The following is a 24,505-nucleotide window of genomic DNA, read 5'->3' as shown; positions in this document are numbered from 1 at the left end:
ATTGGCCCATGGGCCAATTGGCTCGAAGAGCACGCGGGGCTCGTGTTAGCATTAGCCTCCTCGACGCCTGCTAGTTTGGTCCGGTCATCTAGGGTCTCATCTCCTGAGCTTTTGTCTTTCTTATTACCTTTGGGCTTCGTCATCTTGTTCATAATATGACGGCACACTACAAATATACTAAGAAAAAGCTTAAATATTATTTAGGGTGAAATAATGGTGAAGTTGAGTCGGAGCTTCCTCAAAACACGTCTACTCCATATTGAGACCTAGGCCACGCCCGAATCGTCCACATGTTTGACATGACGTCGGTTTATCCTCCCTGCTCTCACACCCTGATATTATATTTTAAAATATAAACATAAGTCTAGGACACGTGACTTATTACGGGAGAGCAGAAGGCTCTTATGATGCGGGCGGGTTTGATGCCTATGATGTAAAACAGACGTCATAGGTCAGGGTCTTTATTTGCTGCTTTCTCTCTAACTGTCACTTTGCATTCGTTTGTCACAGAGCCGAATCAGTTTGTGTTTTTCTCGCTATTTTAGCAGAAAACTTTAAGCAATTATCCCAAGAAGAATGAGATCCCCGTCCGAAGAGACCGTCACCGTCCAAACCCTGACACCTGTGGTCGTCAACCTGTTGGAAGTCCTGACCCCAAAGGAGGGTAAACGTCTGGGAGCTGGAAAACCAGACCGCATCACCACCTGCTTTCTTTTCAAGACAATGGGAGATATCTTGGAGATCTTTACATCTAATGTTCTGGAGAAGCTCCAAAAGGAAAACCTCACCACTAAAGACATAAAGGCGATTGTGGGCAACAAAGTTCCCGACACGTTTGCAAAAATCCTAAACATCGAAGGAGACTACAGTACCGAACACACCGAGAATATAAATCAGCTAATTGTGAAAAATGTGATGAATAAAGTCCTTTCCAGCTTAGATTTTGACGACCCTAGAAGAAATCAGATCAAGGAAGTTCCTTATATGTACACAATGAAAAATATAGTTTCCGAAACCACCTTAATGATAAGGGACCTTGTTATATTCCATTCTCGAGAGAAATCCAGCAAAGTAGCTGTTGTCAACACAGTTGAGTCCAAATCTAAGTTCAAAGGTCTTAAAAAGAGGATGAAGAGTTTTTTTGGGAAACGCACTCAGAAACATTCATCTGAGCTTGCTCCAGTGAACACTGAACCAGAAAGACAGGAAACGTCTTCTGCTGAAGTGAAGCCAACACAGAGCAGCCAGGTGTTGGCAGAAGGAGACGCTCTTCCAGAGAAAGAATCTGGTGTTACACTGGAGGAACAATGTAAACCAGAGGATGAAGGAAAAAAACATTTTTGGATTTGTTAACGTACTGCCTGATTGGCCGGGCTATTGAAGCCTCAGGATTTAATGGCTCTCTTGAAGTTCTTCATGCCACACAAACACTTCTCAGAGAAGGCTTGGGCTGAAGTTCACAGGGAGGAAATTCATGGTGACCCAAAAAACATCTCAATTTGCACCCAGAAGATTTTCAAATACCTCTGTAAAGCCTTGGGGAAATCCAGTAGAGTTGTGGGAAATTTACTCCTTTCACAAAATGCAGAAGTGGACACAGAACTGGACAAAACAGTTGTGGCGGCTTTCTTGAAATGTCTTAGGAAACCTGCTGGGAAACCGTCTTTAGTGAAGCGTTTTTTCAGAGGCCTGGGTAAAGCCTTAAAAAGACAACATCTGAGAAGTCTGTAGAACATGTGCAGAGTCCAGGATGCAAAGACGAGACAACCTGGGACAAAACTGAAGATTCAGCGGTGGAGGAAATCTGCAGTGGAGATCATCCAGGAGATGATGAAGCACCATCCGGTTCTGATTTAAAATCTCCAACAGACCTGAGGATATGATTCCCTCTGAAGGTGGATCTGACTACGAAATCTGAAGAAGTTCACGAGTTCTCGGACATCGATGAGGATGTGATTCCCTCCGAATCTAAGTCTGAATCTGAACCTGTTCCAGAGTCCTCAGACATTGATGAGGATGTGATTCCCTCCCAGTCTGAGTCCGAATCTGAACCTGTTCCAAAGTCCAGCAGCGAACTGGAGGAAAACCAGGAAGAGACTGAAGAAGTAAAGATGAGGAAAATGGCAGTGAGAACCCTGGCCAGTGAGCTGATCCAGGGGCAGTCGACATTTGAGGAAGCTGTCCCATCAACAATGCCGTCGACTATCGGAAACCACCTTCAGATTCTGTCGCAGACGTTCAGTTTGATGAAAAATACTTTAAATGTATTAGAGAGGGTTTTTTCAAATGTTTATTCAGCTTCTTGTTTTATTTATCTTTACTTGAGAGGTTAGACAGGAAAGTAGGTGGTAAGAGAGGGAGTCATCAGGCTGGGAATCGAACCTGTGACATCCAGTCTGAGGACTAAAGCCCACTTATGCAGGCTGTGCTTTCCCTCTGTGCCATCATAACACCCACACTTTCAAAGAATTGATGTAAAACCTCAGAGAAAACCCACAGACTTTACATTTGACTTTAAATTAGTTGCAGCCTCTTCAGGCCTTTTAAAGTGCCAAATGCTACAGTCTCATCATCTGAACCATTTAAAAGAACCTGTTTAGGTTGTTTTAAACGGATAAGCGTAAGAAAATAGATGTATGGTTGTCTCTGAGCATACAAGGGTTTTCTCCGGGTGCTCCGGTTTCCCTAAAAATTAATCTCCCTTTGGGATCAGTTAAATATATTTGAATTGGCCCATGGGCCAATTGGCCCGAAGAGCACGCGGGGCTCGTGTTAGCATTAGCCTCCTCGACGCCTGCTAGTTTGGTCCGGTCATCTAGGGTCTCATCTCCTGAGCTTTTGTCTTTCTTATTACCTTTGGGCTTCGTCATCTTGTTCATAATATGACGGCACACTACAAATATACTAAGAAAAAGCTTAAATATTATTTAGGGTGAAATAATGGTGAAGTTGAGTCGGAGCTTCCTCAAAACACGTCTACTCCATATTGAGACCTAGGCCACGCCCGAATCGTCCACATGTTTGACATGACGTCGGTTTATCCTCCCTGCTCTCACACCCTGATATTATATTTTAAAATATAAACATAAGTCTAGGACACGTGACTTATTACGGGAGAGCAGAAGGCTCTTATGATGCGGGCGGGTTTGATGCCTATGATGTAAAACAGACGTCATAGGTCAGGGTCTTTATTTGCTGCTTTCTCTCTAACTGTCACTTTGCATTCGTTTGTCACAGAGCCGAATCAGTTTGTGTTTTTCTCGCTATTTTAGCAGAAAACTTTAAGCAATTATCCCAAGAAGAATGAGATCCCCGTCCGAAGAGACCGTCACCGTCCAAACCCTGACACCTGTGTCAGGGTTTGGACACAGGTGTCACAGACACAACTGAACAGCTTACATTAAGTAAGCTGTTCAGTTTACTTAATTTTATTGTGTACATCCGTCCCACACAATGCAAATAAGTAGAACAGACATATTTTCCCTCTTTCCCTCAAATACTTAAAGCTTGTCAAATCAACATATTTTATTTACATTAGATTACTTGAAAATATTAAGTTGAAACTACAAACATTTTATCTCTTACCATAATGTAAATATATTATGTATTATCAATAACTTTTTTTATGTCTTAGCAACACTATTATAATGAATAACACCAGCTTATTTTTCATTGCCAGTATTACTCAATGAAATTGTGTTGGGCGAACACAATTCTATCATGTTAATGGAACACATGTTACAGCTTTAAATCCTACTTAATTTTTTCAAGTTATCTATATACCTTTCTAATGTAAAAAATTAAATAAAAAAGAAAGATCTTTGACAAGAAAGACAAAGAGTGCAAGTGCTGCTGAACAATTGAACTTTATTTAAATGAACATTTCTAAATCACACCATTTTGTATTTAACATTTTTTACATTTAAGACACAGAACATTTTTAAATTGAGTCTTACCTGAAATACAATTTTTATGAACAAACATGTTATTTAAGATATGAAATGATATCAAGTTTTGATATATTAATATTTAAGATATAAAATGGATAAGAAAATATAATAGTTAAGCTTTATAAAACATATTAAACATGGTATAGAAAAGTATTTCAGATTTTAACTATGTTTTTGAACATGTAACATGACATTAAAGCTGCAGTATGCAAGTAAGCAAATTGTTTTTTTTTTTACATGTTTGTCAACATTATAACAATGTCATGTCAGTGGAAGACAGCGCTGGATTTCTTCCACAGATTGTCTTGTTTTCCCTCGTAAAAGACGAGTGAAATTTTATACAACTGTTTTTAAAGAACTTAATTTTTATAAGTTACACACTGCAGGTTTAAAGGTTAATCTGGAACATATTTGTACAAGAGATATACAAGATTATGTAGAAAAGTAAGTCGGATTTCAATAACACTATTTGACAGGGTGCCCATATGGCTGACATGAGATAATATGTAAAATAATTTTTTTTAATAAAAGTTACATTTGGCAGCATACATGCTCAAAAAAGTTGAACATGTATGATGCTGATAATTTTCTAAATCATTTTATCTTTTATAGATATGTTAAAGGTCAACCTTTAAGCTGCTGTATGTTCCACTGAGAAAAAAGTTTTTTTTTGTTTAAACTATCACTATATTATTACATTACAAACAATAAAACATCAGACAGAAAATTGGTGAAAAAAACTGAGCCTTGTCTTATACAGACACAACGTACTGATAGTCCTAACTAATATGTAAAAAGAAAGTTATAAAAGTTACGTACTGCAGCATTAATTTCATATTAATACATGTTCAAACAGTTTGTAGAAATCTGGCTAAGACTTTATTTGACGGGGGTGCACAAGACTGACATGACACTGTCATGAACATAAAAGAGTCTTTATAAATGTCTATGAATGTTGTTATGAAGTGTCATTTGGTAAACAATGACACTTTTAATGCAAAGTTGCTCCAAAAGTTGCATTAAAAGTGCCAACTTTGCATTAAAGTGTCATTATTTACCAAATGACACTTCATAGCAGTCATAGACATTAGTAAAGACTCCTTCCTGTTCATGACAGATGCTATGCCAGGTTTATGATAGGTTTCTATCAACTTTATGGAACATGTACATGCTGCAAAATGTAACTTTTGTGACAATTCTTTTGTACGTATTTGTTAAAATTATGTCAAGTCTGTATAACACAGCTTATTTTTTATATCATCAGTCTCATGTTTTACTGTTTACTATGCAATATCATAGTGACAGTTTAAACAAATATGTGAAAAACCTATTGCTTATAAATATCACATACTGCAACTTAATAGTTGACCTTGAACATATTTCTGCAGTTAGTTATTAAAAAATAATAAATTTGTGTCCTGCAATGAGGAATACAACAACAGAAAACACGAAAAGTGAACATTAGTTCACTTTTCGTGAACTAATGGACTAAAATGTCCATTTACTCACTCATAGAGGCAGTTTTTAAGGAATAATGTCTTGTTGGACAGTTAACCTCCATCCAGTTCCATTGTTATCTTCTGTAACACCTCAAAAGTGTAGCAAAGGCCAGCAGGGTAGGCGAGGTTCAGCCCATATATCAGTCCAACAAGTATTACAACAGCTGTTGGCACACTATTCAAATTGGACACCACCCTGATGCCTTCATGGACGATCCTGATGTCTTCATGTGATGAAGTCTTTCAGATGAAAAACGCAGGTGGTGGTGGTTCCAATAGCCTCTTCAATGGTAGCTTCATCCACACCCTATGTGAAGTGATGACAAGTTAATCTCTCTTTCTCTAGACCTAGATGCATCTATATATATAGATAGATAGACAGACATTTCTCTATAAGAGCTATCTCTAAAAGGTTGGACAGATCAATGTAAATTTCGATGAATATAGATATATCTCAAGTATATCTAAACGTAGAGATAGACATAGATGGATGTATCTATCCATGTAGAAAGAGATATACATATCTAGAGAAATCTAAATCTAGATAGAAATAATTATGTATGTACAGATATAAATCTTTCTTTATATTTAGAGATATTTATCTATCTCTAGTTGCGTAAATACACATATACATACATACCACATACTCCTGGATGAGCTTGGCTGGATCTTCTCCCATATACATGCAGACTTCCTTAATGACACTCCCATGCAGCATCAACATCTTCACACTGAAGGAAATTAATGGAATTAGAATCTTTTTTCAAGCCTTATGCTTGAAGTTTAACAATTTACTTTACACAACTATTTTTAAAGTGAAGACATACAGTAGAGGTTGAAGTGAAAACAAGCAGGTGTAAAAGTTAAAGGTGAGAACATTTAACACAAGGAAAATGTAATTTTCTGCATTAAAAAAGTTTATCCAAAAAGATTGATAGTTGTGTTGTGGCTACATCACTTACCTCCTCCATTTGTGCAACAACTTGTCCTAGCATTTGTCCAAGCTGTCCTCCTCTTCTTTTGAACATCTTCATCAGGTTGTCAAAATGGAGATCCAGCTGAGACAAGAACTTTGACTGAAGTGGTATGGTGGTAATTCTCTTAAACTCAAGAGTTTATCTGAAAAAAAGAGCACAAAGTAATGAGCTTCAAATGTTCAACACTTGTAAGAGCCCAACAATCACTGCTGCAGAAGTGAACAGTCAGGTAAATGTGCCTAGACATCTTAGATTAACATTACATAAAAAAAAACTAAAAAAAAACTTGTATAACATTGTTTAAACAAACATACGTCACCATCAACACTTCTTAGTAGATATTTACAGAGGGCACTTTACACAAGACTTGAGCATCTGGAAGACATTTGGATTCAAATAAGATTCTGAATTTATACTCCATACTGTGCTCCAGCCCAGCGCGCTGGAGCATTGAGCCTTGCCCTCCACATAGCGCCGCTGCCGCGGTAGAACCATTACATCAGCAAAACGAAACATGGAGATGGAGAGAATTATTAACGTAGCGCAGTGCACCACGGATAAGGAAAAATAAGGCAGAAAACAGTCGAAGTACTCAAAATCCCTCTTATTCGTATTTTTGTCGCTCAGTAAGCGACGCTAAATGCAGACCCGTTACCATAACGACAGACAATGGTTCTGTTAGTGTGCTTGGGAGAAAGTAACGAGGCAGTTTTGATAGCTCGATAAGCTAGTGAAAAGCCACTAGCTTGCAAAGTGTTCGTGTTGCTTTTTTCCTCATTGCTACTGAGTCAGTTACTTACAAATTTGATCAGTAACAACTGTTTTTTGTGAACTACTTTGATAAACGATGATGTACTGATCTGTACTAGAGCTAAGCCCCGGTGCTAATAACGGTAGCTAGCAAAGTGAAAACCAAAGAACATGCAGACGGTTTACAAATGACTTCTCATATAGAATGATATTTTTTATGGAAACATTCCCAACTACAAAAAATAATATTTAGATCACTTACCTAATCGGTCCACCTCCAAAGACTTGTCTTGTGGTCTTGTGGCTGAATAGTCAGAAGAAACTGCGCGGCAATCGCGATATCTTTAAAATTATCTTGTTTGACTTCTTATTGGTTAAGATTCAAAAGCCCGCTCTTATTATTGTCCAATCATATTTAATCCTTGTCTTTGTTATATTGCATCATTTCCGGTAATGATGAAACATGATTACAATGGTTTTAGTAATCTAATTTAATCACGTTAAATCAACATATGAAAAATGTGTAGTTTCATTATTGTTGGTTATTAAGTAAATTGTTCTTTATTCAATTGTGTAAATACAAGAAAGATGACTGAATTGTGTAGTATTAACTTATTTTGTTTGTGCAAATTCAAAAACCCCTCAATTCTCATTTTTTCAGTGCAGTGTGTTTCTGTTTTAGGATTTCTGTCTGTGGAAGGTGTTCCTCAGACAATCCCTTTGCTTTTGACGACCAGACTCAGTGGACTATGGAGAGCCATTTCAGCCAAAATTAAATAAATAAATAAATAAATGGGTGAAATAATTAAAAAATGAGTAAAATAAATTAAAAAATGAAGAAAATGAGTGAAATAAATAAAAAATTTGTTAAATAAATAATTTAGCTTTTTCATTAAACCAATTTTTAATTTATTTTTCATATTATCAATTTCCCAATTTCTCTTTTTCATTTCTCTATTTGTCATTTATCCCTTTATCCATTTACCCATTTTCATTAATCTATTTTTCATTTAACCACTTTTCAATTTACCTTTTTCATTAAGCCAATTTTTTTATTTTTTTATTTTTCAGATTATCTATTTCTCAATTTCTCTTTTATCTATTTTTCATTTATCTATTTTTCATTTGTCCATTTTTCATTTATCCCTTTATCTATTTACCCATTTTTCATTAATCTATTTTTTAATTTAACCATTTTTCAATTTCCTTTTTCCATTAACCCGATTTTCTATTTCCCAGTTTCATTAATCAATTTCTCATATATCCCTTTTTTATTTACCCATTTTTCATTAATCTATTTTTTAATTTAACCATTTTTCAATTTCCTTTTTCAATTAACCCGATTTTATATTTCCCAGTTTCATTAATCAATTTCTCATATATCCCTTTTTTTATTTACCCATTTTCTTTTATCTATTTTTCATTTAACATTTGTTTGAAAAAAAATTATTTTCCCATTTTCCAATTTCCCTTATTCATTTAGTATTTCCTTATTTATCACATTCTATTTCCCCGCAAAACTTAGAAAAAAATAAATGCAAATGAGGAGAGGCACGTCATCAGGCTACACCTTCCCCAATTGGTTGGTTAGCGTCACCTGTACTTTCCTTCAAGAAAGATGGCGACCTACTACCGGGTTATCAATAAGCTGAAGCTCATTAACTTCATTAGAAAATAGTGTTATTACTCCTGACTTTATTTTTGGTGTGACCGCTCAGACAGAACGCGTTTCAGCTGGCGGCTCTCATGGCTCAGAGCTTCACCGTCGGGGGTTTTTATAGTTTGGACGAAGCGGCCGCTGAAGTTGGCTTACGATTGAAGGTTGGGGACGCCTTCGTAGCTACCAGCTGTGGTCCAACTATAAGGAGCAGACTTTACTGTACATCGTAAGTGAAGTACAATATCCAGAGGCAGCTCTATGGAGCATCGAGCTGAGAGAGTGAGAGTGCCAAGCCTTGGAGATCTGGATCGGAGGCCATCTTTCAGACATGCACCGCTGCTGTCCGTCCAGGATCCTCCGGTTGCCCAGACGCTGCACGGTAAGCTAACGCTGATGGTTGTTGTCCAACTACAGTCATATTTAATCAATAGGTGCTCAATTACGATCGCGGAAGGTTTTGAGTTGATCTCGGCACTAGGTGACAAACTGAACGCCGCCAGGATGTTGAGACCAGCGCGTCCAATACATCTTAAGGATAAAATCAACAAAACGTGTTTTCAATTTATGGCCCAACAAAATTAATAATCTCAGTAATTATTGTTTAAACAAGGTGTTGCGCCTTTCTGTGCATTTCGGTACCATTACAAAAGTAAAAAGGGACTCAAAGACCCTGATGAGCAGAGCAGAAGTTTAAATGGGCTAATCAGCCACCGCTGTGTTCATGAGAGGAGAGGCTTTTTAAGGAGAAATAAATATGAAGCCTGAAAACCTAAAATCTTAACGGACTGAATCCGTTGTGTTTTTAGCTGATCTCTGCTGGGTTTGTGGGGCGCAGGCGGTTGCCACGGCAACAGGTTGATTATACAGTAAAAAGGCAGGAGAGGTTTAGAGTCATTGCTGTTATTTTACATTTGTTTACCTTTGCTGGGATGCATCACAGCCGCTGTAGTTTATGAACGTTCAATAAACGACAAACTTGGACTAACTACCTCGTTCATTTGTGACTGTTTCATTAAGTAACAAACAAATGGCTTATACCGCAATAATTATGTGAAATTATTATTTTTTTAAGTTTTGTGGCTCTGGCATCTTGCTTTGAGTCTAAGAGGCTTTTCGATGCGTTAAAACTCTCCAAAATAACCTTTTTCAACTTTTAAAGCTCCACTGTTGAAAATGAGAAGCTGACATTCACAAATGACATTGAAATAAATGTTAGTCCCACTTCTGGTTGTTGCGATTTCTCTGGATCTTGTTGGAGGAAAAATATACCAACTTCACAAGATGTGGCTTTAACCTAACTCCTGTCAGTCTGAAGTTTCTCATACCGAGTTCATCAAACCAAAGTTCAGATCTACCATAACTGACTGACACAGGTGATCGCCACCAGGTCAAAAGTACAGCTTGTTGGCGTAGCACATTCATGAATGTTTCCATCATGTATGTTTTCAGATGCTAAGCTGTCACAGCAGACCATCCTGCAGGCCTCTGGTCTCAGTGTTTCCAGTGATCTCACAGCTTCAGGATGACCAGAGACCTTCACCTTTCTGGAGCAGGAACACCCAGCCACATGCACTGGTGACACATTCATTTTAAAAAATGTGGCTGTTCTTATAGCATTGATATGCAAGAACCGTCTGTATTTTACAGTTTTGAATAAACAAAATGTTTCTTATGAAATCTGTGTTCCTTCTAATCTGTGTAGTTCTAATGTTTTCACATCCCAGAGACAATAAAATGGATCGTTTGTTTGTGGCTTAAAACAAAGTAATCTCAATACAACAAAGCTACAAAAATAGAATACAGATTGAAAGTTTTGGACCCGTTTTATTTTTTGGTTTCATTACACTGAAGATTCTTCAACATGAAGCTAAACAGTGAGTGGAGTACCTTGTATGTACTAGAAATGAACAAACATGACATATTGGGTTATTAATAGTAACCATAAGTTATTTTACACAGCTTGGTTTATTAAATAATGATTGTGTTCACTTACGGATGCCTTCAATTGGAAATCTGCAATCTGAAGTGTCAGTGAAATAGTTTAACCAGTCAGTTCTCAGGTCGGTCTGCCCTGCATGTTTCAGGTGTTTCCTTCTGTCACACCTGGCCTCAATACATATCTGATTAATGGACGAGCTAATGCTATCGTTTGTATCAGTTGCTCTGGAACAAACACTTTAAAATGTTAATGTCCTGTATAACAGAGTGATATAGACAAATGTTTTCTTCTTATTGTGTTATTTTCACTCTGTGTCTGAAGTTCATCACATTTCTGGATGTTCTGAGTTTCAGTTACATTGAAGTTAGCAGGTTTTTAATCAGGGCCACAACGCCCTGTGTGTGTTGGGTTTAAGAAAAGAGGCTGCTCTGTTTGAGCACCAGCATTCATTTTTCCTCTGATGTTTGGGTGAACTCTTCTCTGTGGAGGTCGGCCATCTCTCTGGTTCTTCCTGAAGGAGACCCATCAGGAGTTCTGGTGCTGCTCACAGTGCAGACGGTCAGCCGTGGTCCCTCAGACAGAATCTCCACTGTCATTCTGTTCCTTCACCCTTGAATAAACATAATATGTTCTGGTTGTTAATCCTGATTGGTTTGTTATTTGAAACGGTGTTTAATATCAAAATAAGATTAATCTATTTCCTTAACAGTTCCCTCTCCTGTTCCCTCAGAAGGGCAGAGTTTAGGACTGACTAATTACATTTACTCAAATATAGTTGAGTAACTTTTTGAAACTCAAATGAACTTTTAGGAATACTTTTACTATGCTGAACCTTTTACTTTTACTCAAGTCATTTTATTATGAAGCGTCACTATTGAAAAAAAATAATTTCATTTTGTCTAACATTTCCACTGAACTTTATATTTTGGGCCTTCTGTGTAATTTTGTTTTAGATATGAAATCATTGATAACTTGATCAGTTACTCTTCTTTACTCTTGTGTAATTTCTTATTCAGCTACTTTTAACTCTGAGTAAAAACATGTTGAAGTGCTGCTGTTATTCCTGGAGTACAAATTGTGGCCCTCTGCCCACCTCTAAGGAACAGTAACCAAATGTTGAGGCACATGTTGACCAAAGAGGGAAACTAAGGTGGGCAAGTTATACATCCACAAAGAACTACTTAAATTAATAGTCATATTTACTTTATATACATGTATGCATGTGGCCCACACTTGGCACAGTTCAGGAATGAACCGAGAGGCAAAGATTGGAGCACAAGTTCAACTTTTATCCATTTTTCATTCTGAACCTTCACTAAAGGTCAGATTACCTGTATTCAGGTTGTCTGTTTACAAAAGTAAAATAACAGCAATGACTCTAAACCTCTCCTGCCTTTTTACTGTATAATCAACCTGTTGCCGTGGCAACCGCCTGCGCCCCACAAACCCAGCAGAGATCAGCTAAAAACACAACGGATTCAGTCCGTTAAGATTTTAGGTTTTCAGGCTTCATATTCATTTCTCCTTAAAAAGCCTCTCCTCTCATGAACACAGCTGTGGCTGATTAGCCCATTTAAACTTATGCTCTGCTCATCAGGGTCTTTGAGTCCCTTTTTACTTTTGTAATGGTACCGAAATGCACAGAAAGGCGCAACACCTTGTTTAAACAATAATTACTGAGATTATTAATTTTGTTGGGCCATTAATTTGAACACGTTTTGTTGATTTTATCCTTAAGATGTATTGGACGCGCTGGTCTCAACATCCTGGCGGCGTTCAGTTTGTCACCTAGTGCCGAGATCAACTCAAAACCTTCCGCGATCGTAATTGAGCACCTATTGATTAAATATGACTGTAGTTGGACAACAACCATCAGCGTTAGCTTACCGTGCAGCGTCTGGGCAACCGGAGGATCCTGGACGGACAGCAGCGGTGCATGTCTGAAAGATGGCCTCCGATCCAGATCTCCAAGGCTTGGCACTCTCACTCTCTCAGCTCGATGCTCCATAGAGCTGCCTCTGGATATTGTACTTCATTTACGATGTACAGTAAAGTCTGCTCCTTATAGTTGGACCACAGCTGGTAGCTACGAAGGCGTCCCCAACCTTCAATCGTAAGCCAACTTCAGCGGCCGCTTCGTCCAAACTATAAAAACCCCCGACGGTGAAGCTCTGAGCCATGAGAGCCGCCAGCTGAAACACGTTCTGTCTGAGCGGCCACACCAAAAATAAAGTCAGGAGTAATAACACTATTTTCTAATGAAGTTAATGAGCTTCAGCTTATTGATAACCCGGTAGTAGGTCGCCATCTTTCTTGAAGGAAAGTACAGGTGACGCTAACCGACCAATTGGGGAAGGTGTAGCCTGATGACGTGCCTCTCCTCATTTGCATTTATTTTTTTCTAAGTTTTGCGGGGAAATAGAATGTGATAAATAAGGAAATACTAAATGAATAAGGGAAATTGGAAAATGGGAAAATAAAAAAAATGTCAAACAAATGTTAAATGAAAAATAGATAAAGGAAAATGGGTAAATAAAAAAAGGGATATATGAGAAATTGATTAATGAAACTGGGAAATATAAAATCGGGTTAATTGAAAAAGGAAATTGAAAAATGGTTAAATTAAAAAATAGATTAATGAAAAATGGGTAAATAGATAAAGAGATTAATGAAAAATGGGTAAATGAAAAACAGATAAAAGAAAATGGGTAAATAAAAAAGGGATATATGAGAAATTGATTAATGAAAAAGAGAAATTGGGAAATTGATAATATGAAAAATAAATAAATTAAAAACTGGTTTAATGAAAAAGCTAAATTATTTATTTAACAAATTTTTTATTTATTTCACTCATTTTCTTCATTTTTTTAATTTATTTTACTCATTTTTTAATTATTTCACCCATTTATTAATTTAATTTTGTCTGAAATGGCTCTCCATAAGTGGCCGTCCATCAGAATGAAAATTATTCTGTTGTGGGTGTCAGTGTCCCAGTAAAATTAGCATCCTTGTAAGGTCCTAATACCTTATAACATTTACAATAATTGTTTAAGTTTCCTTTCTTTGTATTTACTGTTTGCACTGATTGTGTTTAATCACATTTACATAGTTAAGTCGTTTTAATCTTGTCTGGTTAAGTCATACTTAGTCTCTATTAGGTTGGTACTAGGGCTGCACAGTGGTGCAGCTGGTAGAGCTGTTGCCTTGCAGCAAGAAGGTTCTGGGTTTGATTCCCAGCCCCGGTCTTTCTGTATGTTCTCCCTGTGCATGTGTGGTTTTTCTCCGGGTGCTCCGGTTTCCTCACAGTCCAAAAACATGACTGTCAGGTTAATTGGTCTGTCTAAATTGTCCCTAGGTGCGTGGATGTGTAGCGTAGTTGAATCTTTTCTCATCACAGCGCTCCACAGCACCCTCTCCCACGGAATTCGAACAGAAAGAGCGCGACAGAGAGCGTGGGAAAACCTTTCACGGGCTATAATGGTACGATCCGTTAATTTCTCTTCTTAAACCCTGAACTGACACTCAAAACAACAATCCATGAACTCAATATGTTTGACAGTAGAGATAATAATTTACATTTTCATTCACAACACATCAAATTTCAATAAAAATAATTTTGAAACATGAAGTTACCCGCTGTTTTGCAATGGATCTGCCGTCTTTTCAAAATAAAAGCTGCCGGTGCTCATATGATTTCCTACCGGAATTGCTTCTCATTTGACAATCTAGTGTAATAATATCACACTGCTACACATGGTTGTGTGTCTCTGTGTTGCCCTGCGACAGACTGGCAACCTGTCCAGGTGACCCCGCCTCTCGCCCGGAACGATAGCTGGAGAGGCACCAGCACCTCCCGACCCCACTAAGGGACAAGGGTGTAAAGAAGATGGATGTTGATACTACCAATAGGATGAGGTTATTGTTAGCATGTTGACTAACACAAAATTACTCCATTCAGCATGCTAACATTGGTATATAAAGTAAAATTACCCAAAATGCTAAGGTTAAATGCTATCAGTAGCATCAATGGGACCTCCTGCGTGTTGATTTACATGGACTTTGTCCATTCAGTAGGATAAACATAGCTAATAAATAGAAAATTGTCTAAAATTGCATTTTAGACAATTTTCTATTTATTAGCTATGTTTATCCTTATTTGTACCTAAAATAAGCTTATTTTAGGTACAAAGCTAATGTTAGCACGACAGCTATCGCTAGCAAGAAGGGGAAATAGCATGTTGACACTAGCAGTGGGCGGTGTGTAAATGCTTTCATGAGCATGTTGACTTACTTCATTTAGTATTGATGAAAATAGCTAGTACATAAAAACTCAGCAAAAATGCTTTCTTTAGAGACGTGAGGAAAATGTTACATTTATTTTCTCGAGATCCCAAGATACTTTCTTTAGATCCAAAACATCAGAGACAATCAACGATGGAGGACACATGGAGATTTATAGGTTTTCATTTGGAGCTTGGGCTTGAGTATAAACATATCAGATCAATACGGAGCTCCATAAGGGACAAGGAGAAAAGAAATCTCAAGAAACTTTCTCAAGAACAAAATTCTGATGTTCACAAAATTTTATTCCAAATCCTAACAGCATTTGTAGAGCCAAACAGGACAGTATTTTGTGCTTGTACACGTTCAAACCTTCATACAGCCAACAAGCATTTAGTCCCTTTGAGGTAATGTGCAAAAGCATTGGATGAACTTTGCTCACGTTAAAAAAAAAGAAAAGATCCACCAATAAAACAGATCACAGTCCCACAAATCAGGACTTTTGGCATTAACATAAAAAATAAGAAAAAGAATAAAATGTAAACATCAGAACCAGCATTTCAATTTCATTCTTAATAGTTTCTGTCAGTGGCAATATTACCAATAATATCCGTAAAAAAGGAATCATGTTGACAAGAAGCAGCTAAATTAAAGTAGTTTGTAAGAAACGTAAAAAAAAAAAAAGGACGATTCCTCAGTGACTTGATTGTTCCGTTTGCTCCAATTTTGATTTAAAAGCTTTAATAACAGATAAATCCTGCAGAATAAAAGTAAAAGATGTTCAATAAATCTTCTGGAAACACAGAGTGAATCTAGAGGGTTTGAACATTCTTTGCATTTTGTCGTCTTATTCTTGTTTCTCTCATTACGGGTTTAGTTTTCTAGCTTAAAAAATGAAAGTGCATCAGTATGTTTTTGGTAGAAATGCATCAAACCGTGTTTATAAAATTCACAGAAATAAAAAGGAAATGAATGAATGTCAGATTTTTTTTGGTTCAGCAGTTGGAATAAAGTCATTTTCCTAAATGTTTTAGCTCAGTTTGTAACCAGTTCTGACCCAAACGGATCTGCAGGTAAACAGCAATGGACAGCTTGTTTAAGGCGCTGCAGGTCAATGATGAGGTAGATTTATCCACCACAACTGTCCGTCACTCACCTGACTGCAGATTTACAAAATTCAAATGATTGTTTTTGCCCATTCATTATACCATGATCAGAGTATGGAAGGCACATCCTGCCAAAATTGGCACTAAAGACAGAAATAAATAAATTGCTTGATAAAGTACAAAATGTGCCAAATATGGCATTCAAAAAATAAAAATAACTTTTCCAACTTATTTCATTATAGCCATATAAAATATTTTTATTAATTTTCACTTATTAAATTTTTTTCTAATTTTTTTTCCATTTTGTTTTGACAAATTGCGTATTTAGTCACTTTTTAAAATCATATATTTATTCTCCTCGGTAATTTTTCCTCTGCATTTTTTCACTCTTCTGTTAACTAAACAAATAATTCATGTTACATTTTATAATCAAATAAGCTGGGAAAATTTTTATTAACATTTTGAATAAATTTTTTTGTTGCAATATTCGGTGCAATTAGTTTACAAAGTCAATTTTTCTCCATAGTTTTGGCTAATTTTGGCAGGATCAGTCCTCCATATAAGTAGAGCTCAAAGCCCAAATCAATGAAGATTTTAAAAAAGTAACACTCAAATGTCACAGCAGTCTTATAAAAACAGTCAACTAGTTTTGATTTTAAAAAGTATCAGTAAAAAAGCTTCACATGATTCACATTCTGCAGATGCAGCCCAAAAATATTTCATCAACCATGAGGTTGTTTCATCCATCTTAAAAACTGTTACACTGGTGCATTCATACACATTTCCTGAGGAAAATGGCTGCCAGTCAGAGGCAGCAAAATTACACGATTAATTGCACAAAATATGGAGATTATTTAGTTAAAATTTAGAGTACTGAGTGAACGGCAGTGTAGAAAGCCAACAGACTTATTGTAAAGATAATAAACCATTAAATAGTGATTTACTTTCACCCAATTACGTAGTTCTGCGTCCCAGACGGGAAACAGAACCGTGGCGCAGCTCCGGATCTATCGGAGCTGCTGCAGGTCTGGGGAGTTGGGCGAGGAAGGCGCGGTGCTGGCGGTGGAGACGCAGGCGGCGGCGATGGGAGGAAGCTCATCGCAGGCGAAGTACTCCTTCAGCGGGGCGAAGAGGTGGCGGATGACCGGCACGCTCCACGCCTTGCCCAGCAGCTTCTGCCGCTGCTGCCGGTTCATGTTCCTCGCGTCGGTGTAATGTTTGGGGAAACCAAAGATCCTGGAGAGAAGAGGGAAAAAAATCACGTGCTTTAGTTCATCTAAAGATGGCGTCTGTTTCTAACCAATCAAAGTGGGAGAATATCGATTCAGTCCCACATGACAGGGTGAGATGAAAACGAAAACTACAAAGAAAAGGAAACGGGTAAATGACGGGGATCCTGACGTCTCGCTGTAGGGATCCATACGTTTACGTACTTTTCCAGTTCTGTGATCCAGAGGATGTCCTCTCTCCCGTTCTGCATGACCGGCAGCAAGGACACGTCCTTCCCCTGCTTCAGGGAGTTCGGATTTGTGGTGATCGTTCTCACTTTGGTTACCTGGAAGTAAAATCCCCCCAGCAGTCGTGAGTTTAGCTGCTGGGAACAGGAGCAGAACCTCTGATACAAACGGTAAACGTGACTTTTCTCACCCGGGCTTCTCTGCCGAGCTCCAAACAGTCCTGCAGGTTCAACTTGTCGTTCTGGGAGGCGATGATGGGCCTGGCGAGTTTTGGATCAGTCACTGCTTTAAGTACGTTATTCTTTTTGTAAACATTTCCCAGTATGTATACTCCAGTTAATGATTAATTGATTACTAAATTAGTTAATGATTTTTTCAATAATCGATTAATCACGATCAATTGTTTTACCCCTCGGTTCTTTTATAACAATTAATGAAAATAACATAATTGTTCTTCTACATTATCAGTTCAGTGATTTAATGTTTAGAAGTTTTCACTTTTCAAAATTAACTGGTAGTTTTTACAAAAAGAAGTTGGTTAAACATTTATTTTTTCCCAAAAAACATTTTGTGTATAAAATATACTACCAAAAACATAAAACATATTTTTTCTAAAAATATATTTTTACATCCATTTCATTAAAAAAATAAAAATATAAAATATATTTATTGCAAAAATATTTTTGTAAAAAACAAAAAAGTTCTTTATTATTTTTACAAGCTTGAAATGTTTTAATATTTCAGAGTCAAAATCTAAAGTTTCACATTTAAACTTAAACGTTTTCTGTGTAAAAACACTAAACTCCAGCCCAGACAGGTGAGTCCACCTGTCCCACAGGATGGAAAATACATTTACTTTTGCATTTTAAAGCCTTTCTGGCAGATTTAACAGAACGAAGTCCTGATTGTCTCCACCGCCTCACCTGCTCATCCCAGGAATGTTTCCCCAGAAGTATCGTGCTCTGTGCGCAGGGCTCACCTTCACCGCGTCCACCAGCACAGGATTGCACTGTAAAAACACAGAAACCATCAGCTCCTCCACGCTCACACAGCTGCAGGCTCAGCAGGCGGGAAGCAAACCTCCAGGAAGCGGCAGATGTTGACTTTGTCGTGCGTATTCATGAAAACAACGTTTTCGAAAAGCCAGAAGAACGGGCGCTCGTCGTCCCCTTTGGGCTTCAGCAGCTGCAGGATGCGGTAAAACTCGAAAAACAGCCTGCCGGTGCCTTCTGAGCGGGAAACGGATAAAACAGGCAGTCAGATTGAAACAGGCATCAGATTAAAACAGGCATCAGATTAAAACAGGGCGTCAGATTGAAACAGGCGTCAGATTGAAACCGGCAGATTAAAACCGGCAGTCAGATTAACCACAGTTAGCTTTTCTGTTTTACACTCTTTGTGAAAACTTCTAGTTGACTTAAATGATTTTGTAAAGTCAAACTTTAAACATTAAATCACTTTTCTACTAATCTTTAAATAATTATGTTATTTTCATTAATTATTATAGAAACAACAATGGCTAAATCAATTAATTGTGATTAATGGAAATAATTAACAGATTCGTAGTTTTGAATTTCCAACTTAAATAGTTTTTACAAAAAAGGATTTTTTCAAACACAAAAATATATTTTCTCTTAAATATACAAAAAGTATAAACATATATTTCAAACAAAGAATATTTATGTAAATAAAATGAATCTATACATGTGGACATGCTGGGCTGCAGTACGAACCATAGAGGCCTTTCCTGAGCGGGTTTACGATGGACAGGTCGTTGCAGGGGCTGCCACCAATCAGCAGGTCGAACGGCCCCCACTTCTCCAGCTGAGTTTAGAAAATTGTATTCATTTAAATGAGACACTTTTCATTCTGCGTTGAAAGCAGTAAACCAGAAAATGTTAAGTTTTTAAATTTATTCTTCAGAAAAGGGAAGTAAAGCGGCAGATTTGACCCACCAGCTCCTGGGAGATGAATCGGACGTCTCCAACATGGATGATCTTTGCGTCGTGGTTGATGGTTGCCACGGCAACCGAATCTTCGCAGACCTCGGAGGCGACGTATTTCTCCACCTTGAAGCCGAGCTCCTTCAGCACCAAGTAGCCTGAGGGAAAAGAGAAAAAATGTAATTAAAACCGGAAACAAAAACCATTTGGCATTTAGTTTAATGTCCCCAAATTAAACAGATTACGCCTGAAAACTGAAACTCAGCTCATCAGTTTCTGTTCACAGGGACGTTCAACCTTCTGGTGAGGATGGAGGAGAAACAAAACGACAATAATCCTACCGCAGGTAGGATAGGGTTAAAATGTGAATACAAAGAGCAAAAACTATGAACGTGAACAAGAATACAGAAACCACAGAAGATCACAAATAACAAAAATACAAGGAACAAAACATGAAGAACACAAATAGAAAACTAGAATATAAAGAATTTAAATAGAAGAAACATGAATACGACAAAGATACTAAGAACACACATTTAAAACCAGGAATGTGAAAAATACAAACACAAAGAACCAAAAGGAGGAAATATAAAAAACAAAAACCACAAATATGAAGAAAACGAACACAAACAAGTAAACTAAAAATATAACAATACAAAAAATACCAAGAACACAAATCGGCACAAAACATAATAATTTAGAGAAAATGAAGCTGAAGTGATGAGAACATTCTGCTCACCTGTTCCGATCCCATCAAACAGCGACAGAACCCGCAGAGGTCGGCGCATCGCGGTGGGGACAGACGGGTAGACGCGATGCGGCTCCTGCATCAACAACACAGCCAATTACCCATCAACTTTATTTACTGTTAGTCTGAGGGACGTTTGAGTTCACATCCCACCACCGCTGCGGGTCGCACCTTTTAATCCTGGTCAAAAAGAGCAAAAATCCTTCAAGCTGCACAGAATCCGAGAAAATGAGTCAAACTGAAATGTTGCAGACGTCAGGCCAAAAGGTTTCCACAGAGGAGCAGCCAGAGTTTTAATGTCTTATGTTGCTTTTTTAAATTACTGTATTTGTTATTTTTTGAGAAAAAGGTTTGTTGCTTTTTTTAAAATAGTCGTTAAACATTATTATGTGTTTTCTGGGCCATTTTAAAGCACAATAAAGTAACTATGTTACAGTCAGTTGTTATAAAAATATGTTGAATGTGTGAAATTTGATTTTGCCTTGAAATTGGGTCTCTGTCTCTTTAAGAAACTCCTGCCGTTTCTGAGGCTCCACCTCCAGGAAGTCATTCCAACATGGCTTCTCTGTTAACCCTTTAGCATTTTTACCAGCGTTGCTCTGAGCAGCAGCTCCTATAATGAGCTCAGCAGCTGTTTGCTAATTGCTGCTGGCTAGTCTGAAGGAGCTGGAGGGGGAGGAGCTGCGCCTCAGAGGCGGGGCTAGGTCCACCCAGGGGATTTGCAGCTGAATGCCATGGAGATCAAAGGATCAAGGCAACACTCCAGGTATGTTTTATAACAATGTAAAGCCCTTTAAGACTAACACGTCTTCACCAGGAGGGCCACTAGAGGGCACTGTCACCATCCGCTGAATACTCACAAACTCCATGGCGCTGTTGTTGGCAAACATCTCCTGGACGCGAAACCTCCAGTCCTCCCTGGGAACCAGAGCGCCGTGCGGCTGGTGAGGCTGGCACAGGTAGCAGATCCACGGGTCCACAACCTTCAGAGAGTCAAACGTCCTTGGACCAACCAGGATGTTCAGACAGTCCTCACAGAAAGACCTGCAGACCAAACGGACCGAGACTAAACCCCCTGCTCTGCATGGGCCGCCTGGGACGACGGAGACCCACCTGTGGCAGCCGTCGTGTCCGCAGAGAATGACCTCCATGCCGTAGCAGCAGATGGTGCAGTAGGACTGGTATCCGTCTTCATCGTAGCGGTACAGCGTCTCTGTGAAGTTATCCTTCAGAGGCAGAGAGCCAGAGTTTCAAACTACAGCTTTAATTTGGACTGTTGTCTGAACACCAAACAAGAAATCACCAACGAACCAGGAAGCTTTTCACCATCCTTGTTTTTTGCAGAGGCAGAACCTGATGCTGAAACTCAGCTGCATGACAAACTGTCCCAGAAGTTACTGAGATAAACGATAATATGTTGTCGTTTTGAGACATAAATATAAAGGTAGAGGCATAATAATGAAATCAACTAAATTACCTTTGTGCAGCAAAATAAATTTTAAAAAGTCAAAACGGTCACATTACCCAAAATTTTATAACATTGGTGTCAAATATTTTTGTTTTTGCTGCCATCATCTTAAAGAAAACCTGACAAATTTGAAGTCAATCAACTCGACTACGTTTGTGCTGCTTTGAAGATAATACTGAAAGGTCGAAACATCAACCATCTTACCTTAATGCAACAGCAAAGGTGTCAAATGTTTGTGCAGCATAAAGCTTCTTTTGTGCTGCTATCATTTTAATGATATTAATAAAGGTTTCCAGAGGTCATGAAAGGTCAACCAGCCCTCCACATTACTCCAGTCTAACAAAATGGTCTCAAATGTTTGTGCAGCTAAAAGTTTTGCTACTTTTGCTTTGAAGATACTGACGATGACTTGTGGAAACTTTTTACTACCACGTTTAAAGTGATAGCAGCACAAATAAAAAATCGTTTGACACCAGATCTGTTAGCTTTGAAGACAGTTTGGGCTCCATCTTTGCCCAGGTAGTTTGTGATAAACGTAAAAAACAGGTTTTTTGTGGCACTGGTTTAAAATATTTTCCACTGCAGCAGGAACTTACTTTGCACTTCAAGCAGAGGCTTCCTTTGAAGAGCGGGTGGGAAATCTCGATTTCTTTGGTTCCGCAGCACAAACAGAAATCTGCAGGTAAAACGGCAGGAAGACGTGAGACTAAATTCACAGAACGACAGATAAATTCTCACTGCGAACACCGACCTTCGATGTCGAGGCTTAAGTCCAGGATCTGATTGATGGTCTTCTCTGTAAGAGATAATTTGTCAGTAACAGATAACGGCCACCACTCATCCTCTGTTTTGTTTACGAAGCAGGAGAAAATCTCTTTTTGGATGTTTGCTCTGCGCATCATCTGTGCTAACGTTAGCTTAGCAAAGTCCACCTTTGCTTCAGTAGAAGAAGAAACAAGTTTACTGAAAGCTTCCTGCTGCAAAAACGCATAAAATAAAACCAGAATTTGGGGGGGAAAAAAAGTTTAATTTGTAAAAGCTAACCGAACGCAGGCAGTAATGTTTTAACTTCTGGTTTCCACTGGGAATATTACAACTCTGATGGAATATTATTTTGTTATAATATTATTTTAGCCTACTAGAGGCTGTGAGTCACATTTATTTGACATAATTGCTTGCCATATAGTTTTTGATTACAATGCAATAAACTACATGCCCTGCAATTAACTCGATTAATTTTACTGTTATGCAGTTCTATCTTTTAAAGGTGACCTGTTATGTTTCCCTGGTTAGGACAGTTCTGTGCTTTTATGGCCTCTGCTACTTTAAATCCAAATGAGCTGTTGCTATTACCTAGCAACCCCAGCATAACTCTGCCCGTTACCTAGCAACCCCAGCTGAGTTTCAGCATGTTTGCTCAGCTCGTCTTGCCGCTCTATGTGCTGTACAATGGCTGCTGGAAAAGACGGGTGTTTAAGCTGTTGACCCAGAAATTACTCGCTGCATTCTTATTGGTTGTGCAGGAGGCTCCACTTCTGCTTTTCAAAGATGTACGGTTATACGTTTCCTCATCCATTTTCACAAACGAGTGTAAACGTTGATTTTGGGGGCGTGGCCAGGAGCTTATTAGGATTTAAAGTGACCCTAAAACAGCTCTAATTCAGCAGAACTGAGCAGACTGAAATCTCGTTATCTAAGAATGATTTTGTGCACAAAATGTAATGAACATGTTTTGTATAGGCCATAGAGCAGTCCTAACCTGATCAAAGAAGTGTAATAGGTCAGCTTTAAGCTCTGGGGACGTTTTCAGAACCAGCTGAGACCCAAATGGAAGTGATTATCAGGTGGACTTCCTCCACTGAGTCAAATAACCACTAACAATCTGTCATGGCGCGACCATCAGTTGATGACCGTCCTACCTCTGAGTTTCTGGTCCGGCTGTGTGTAAACGCCGCTCGTCACGTTGACCTTATTGTACGTTTTGGTGTATTTGGTGTAGCTCCTCTTCCTCTGTGGGATAAAGTCCGGCGACATGTCGTTATCTTCTCCTGACAGCCAGCTGTAGCTCTTCTTCAGGCTCCGTCCTCGGACTTTCTGTCTCTGCCATTTGCTTTTCACCTGGTCCCACTCTGCGTCCCATTTGTCCTTCTCCATCTGGGATCTTTCCTTTCCCTGCTTCCCGCTGTAGGGAGTCGGAGGTTTGGACCTTTTGCCAGCAGAACCCGATCCGGTTTCCCCATTGGTTTTGGAGCTGGAGGGCGGATCTCTGGGAGCGCACGACAGTCTGTTGAGCAAGACGGCTACGCGTTTCATCTCGACGCCATCTTTGTTCTCCGTCGGGGTGGAGGAGGCAGGAGCTGGGTTGGACTTTTCAAAAAGTTTCTTCTTCACCTTTGGCCTGGTGTATGTTTTAACAACACCTGGAACACACACACAGAATAATCTTTTTTTTTACACAGCAAATCAAAAATCAAATCAAATTTATTTGTATAGCACATTTCAGCAGCAAGGCATTTCAAAGTGCATCATAAACACAGAGTCATGCAACATGAAATCAAAACATGACATTAAGTCAATGCCATCATTAAATTTGTAATTAACTACGTTTCAAATCCAACTCTAACCAGGTGGGTTTTAAGTTGAGATTTAAAGGCTCTCAGTGTTTCAGCTGTTTTACAGTTTTCTGGAAGTTTGTTCCAGATTTGTGGTGCATAGAAACTGAATGCT

The 24,505-nt window shown here is 38.4% G+C and overlaps 1 protein-coding gene and 3 long non-coding RNA genes across 4 annotated transcripts; 1 reads left to right on the top strand and 3 right to left on the bottom strand.

The window, feature by feature from the left end:
- Positions 1-3,850: 3,850 nt before the first annotated feature.
- Positions 3,851-8,404, bottom strand: LOC148158487 (uncharacterized). The gene is made up of 3 exons (XR_015763846.1): positions 6,412-8,404; positions 6,090-6,180; positions 3,851-5,756 (listed from the first exon to the last, which is right to left on the bottom strand). It is a non-coding gene; the product is annotated as an uncharacterized LOC148158487 (long non-coding RNA).
- A 687-nt stretch (positions 8,405-9,091) lies between these two features.
- LOC148158486 (uncharacterized) lies at positions 9,092-10,513 on the top strand. Its single transcript, XR_015763848.1, has 2 exons — positions 9,092-9,215; positions 10,286-10,513. It is a non-coding gene; the product is annotated as an uncharacterized LOC148158486 (long non-coding RNA).
- Positions 10,514-10,640: 127 nt separating this feature from the next.
- LOC148158485 (uncharacterized) lies at positions 10,641-14,198 on the bottom strand. Its single transcript, XR_015763847.1, has 2 exons — positions 12,663-14,198; positions 10,641-11,385 (listed from the first exon to the last, which is right to left on the bottom strand). It is a non-coding gene; the product is annotated as an uncharacterized LOC148158485 (long non-coding RNA).
- Positions 14,199-15,340: 1,142 nt separating this feature from the next.
- On the bottom strand, positions 15,341-24,194 carry LOC106910202 (DNA (cytosine-5)-methyltransferase 3C-like). The gene is made up of 13 exons (XM_088007458.1): positions 23,698-24,194; positions 22,530-22,574; positions 22,375-22,454; positions 21,424-21,536; positions 21,171-21,354; positions 20,302-20,386; positions 19,575-19,720; positions 19,353-19,443; positions 18,700-18,848; positions 18,543-18,628; positions 17,810-17,879; positions 17,596-17,717; positions 15,341-17,398 (listed from the first exon to the last, which is right to left on the bottom strand). The coding sequence occupies exons 1-13, from the start codon at positions 24,089-24,091 to the stop codon at positions 17,170-17,172; spliced, it is 1,794 nt and encodes a 597-aa protein (XP_087863584.1). The 5' UTR covers positions 24,092-24,194; the 3' UTR covers positions 15,341-17,169.
- Between the last annotated feature and the right edge of the window lie 311 nt (positions 24,195-24,505).

This window comes from Poecilia mexicana, unplaced genomic scaffold (genome assembly GCF_051168715.1).
Source record: "Poecilia mexicana isolate PSO_F unplaced genomic scaffold, ASM5116871v1 scaffold_7, whole genome shotgun sequence".
Classification (NCBI taxonomy): Eukaryota; Metazoa; Chordata; class Actinopteri; order Cyprinodontiformes; family Poeciliidae; genus Poecilia; species Poecilia mexicana.
This window is presented reverse-complemented; position numbering and strand designations above follow the sequence as displayed.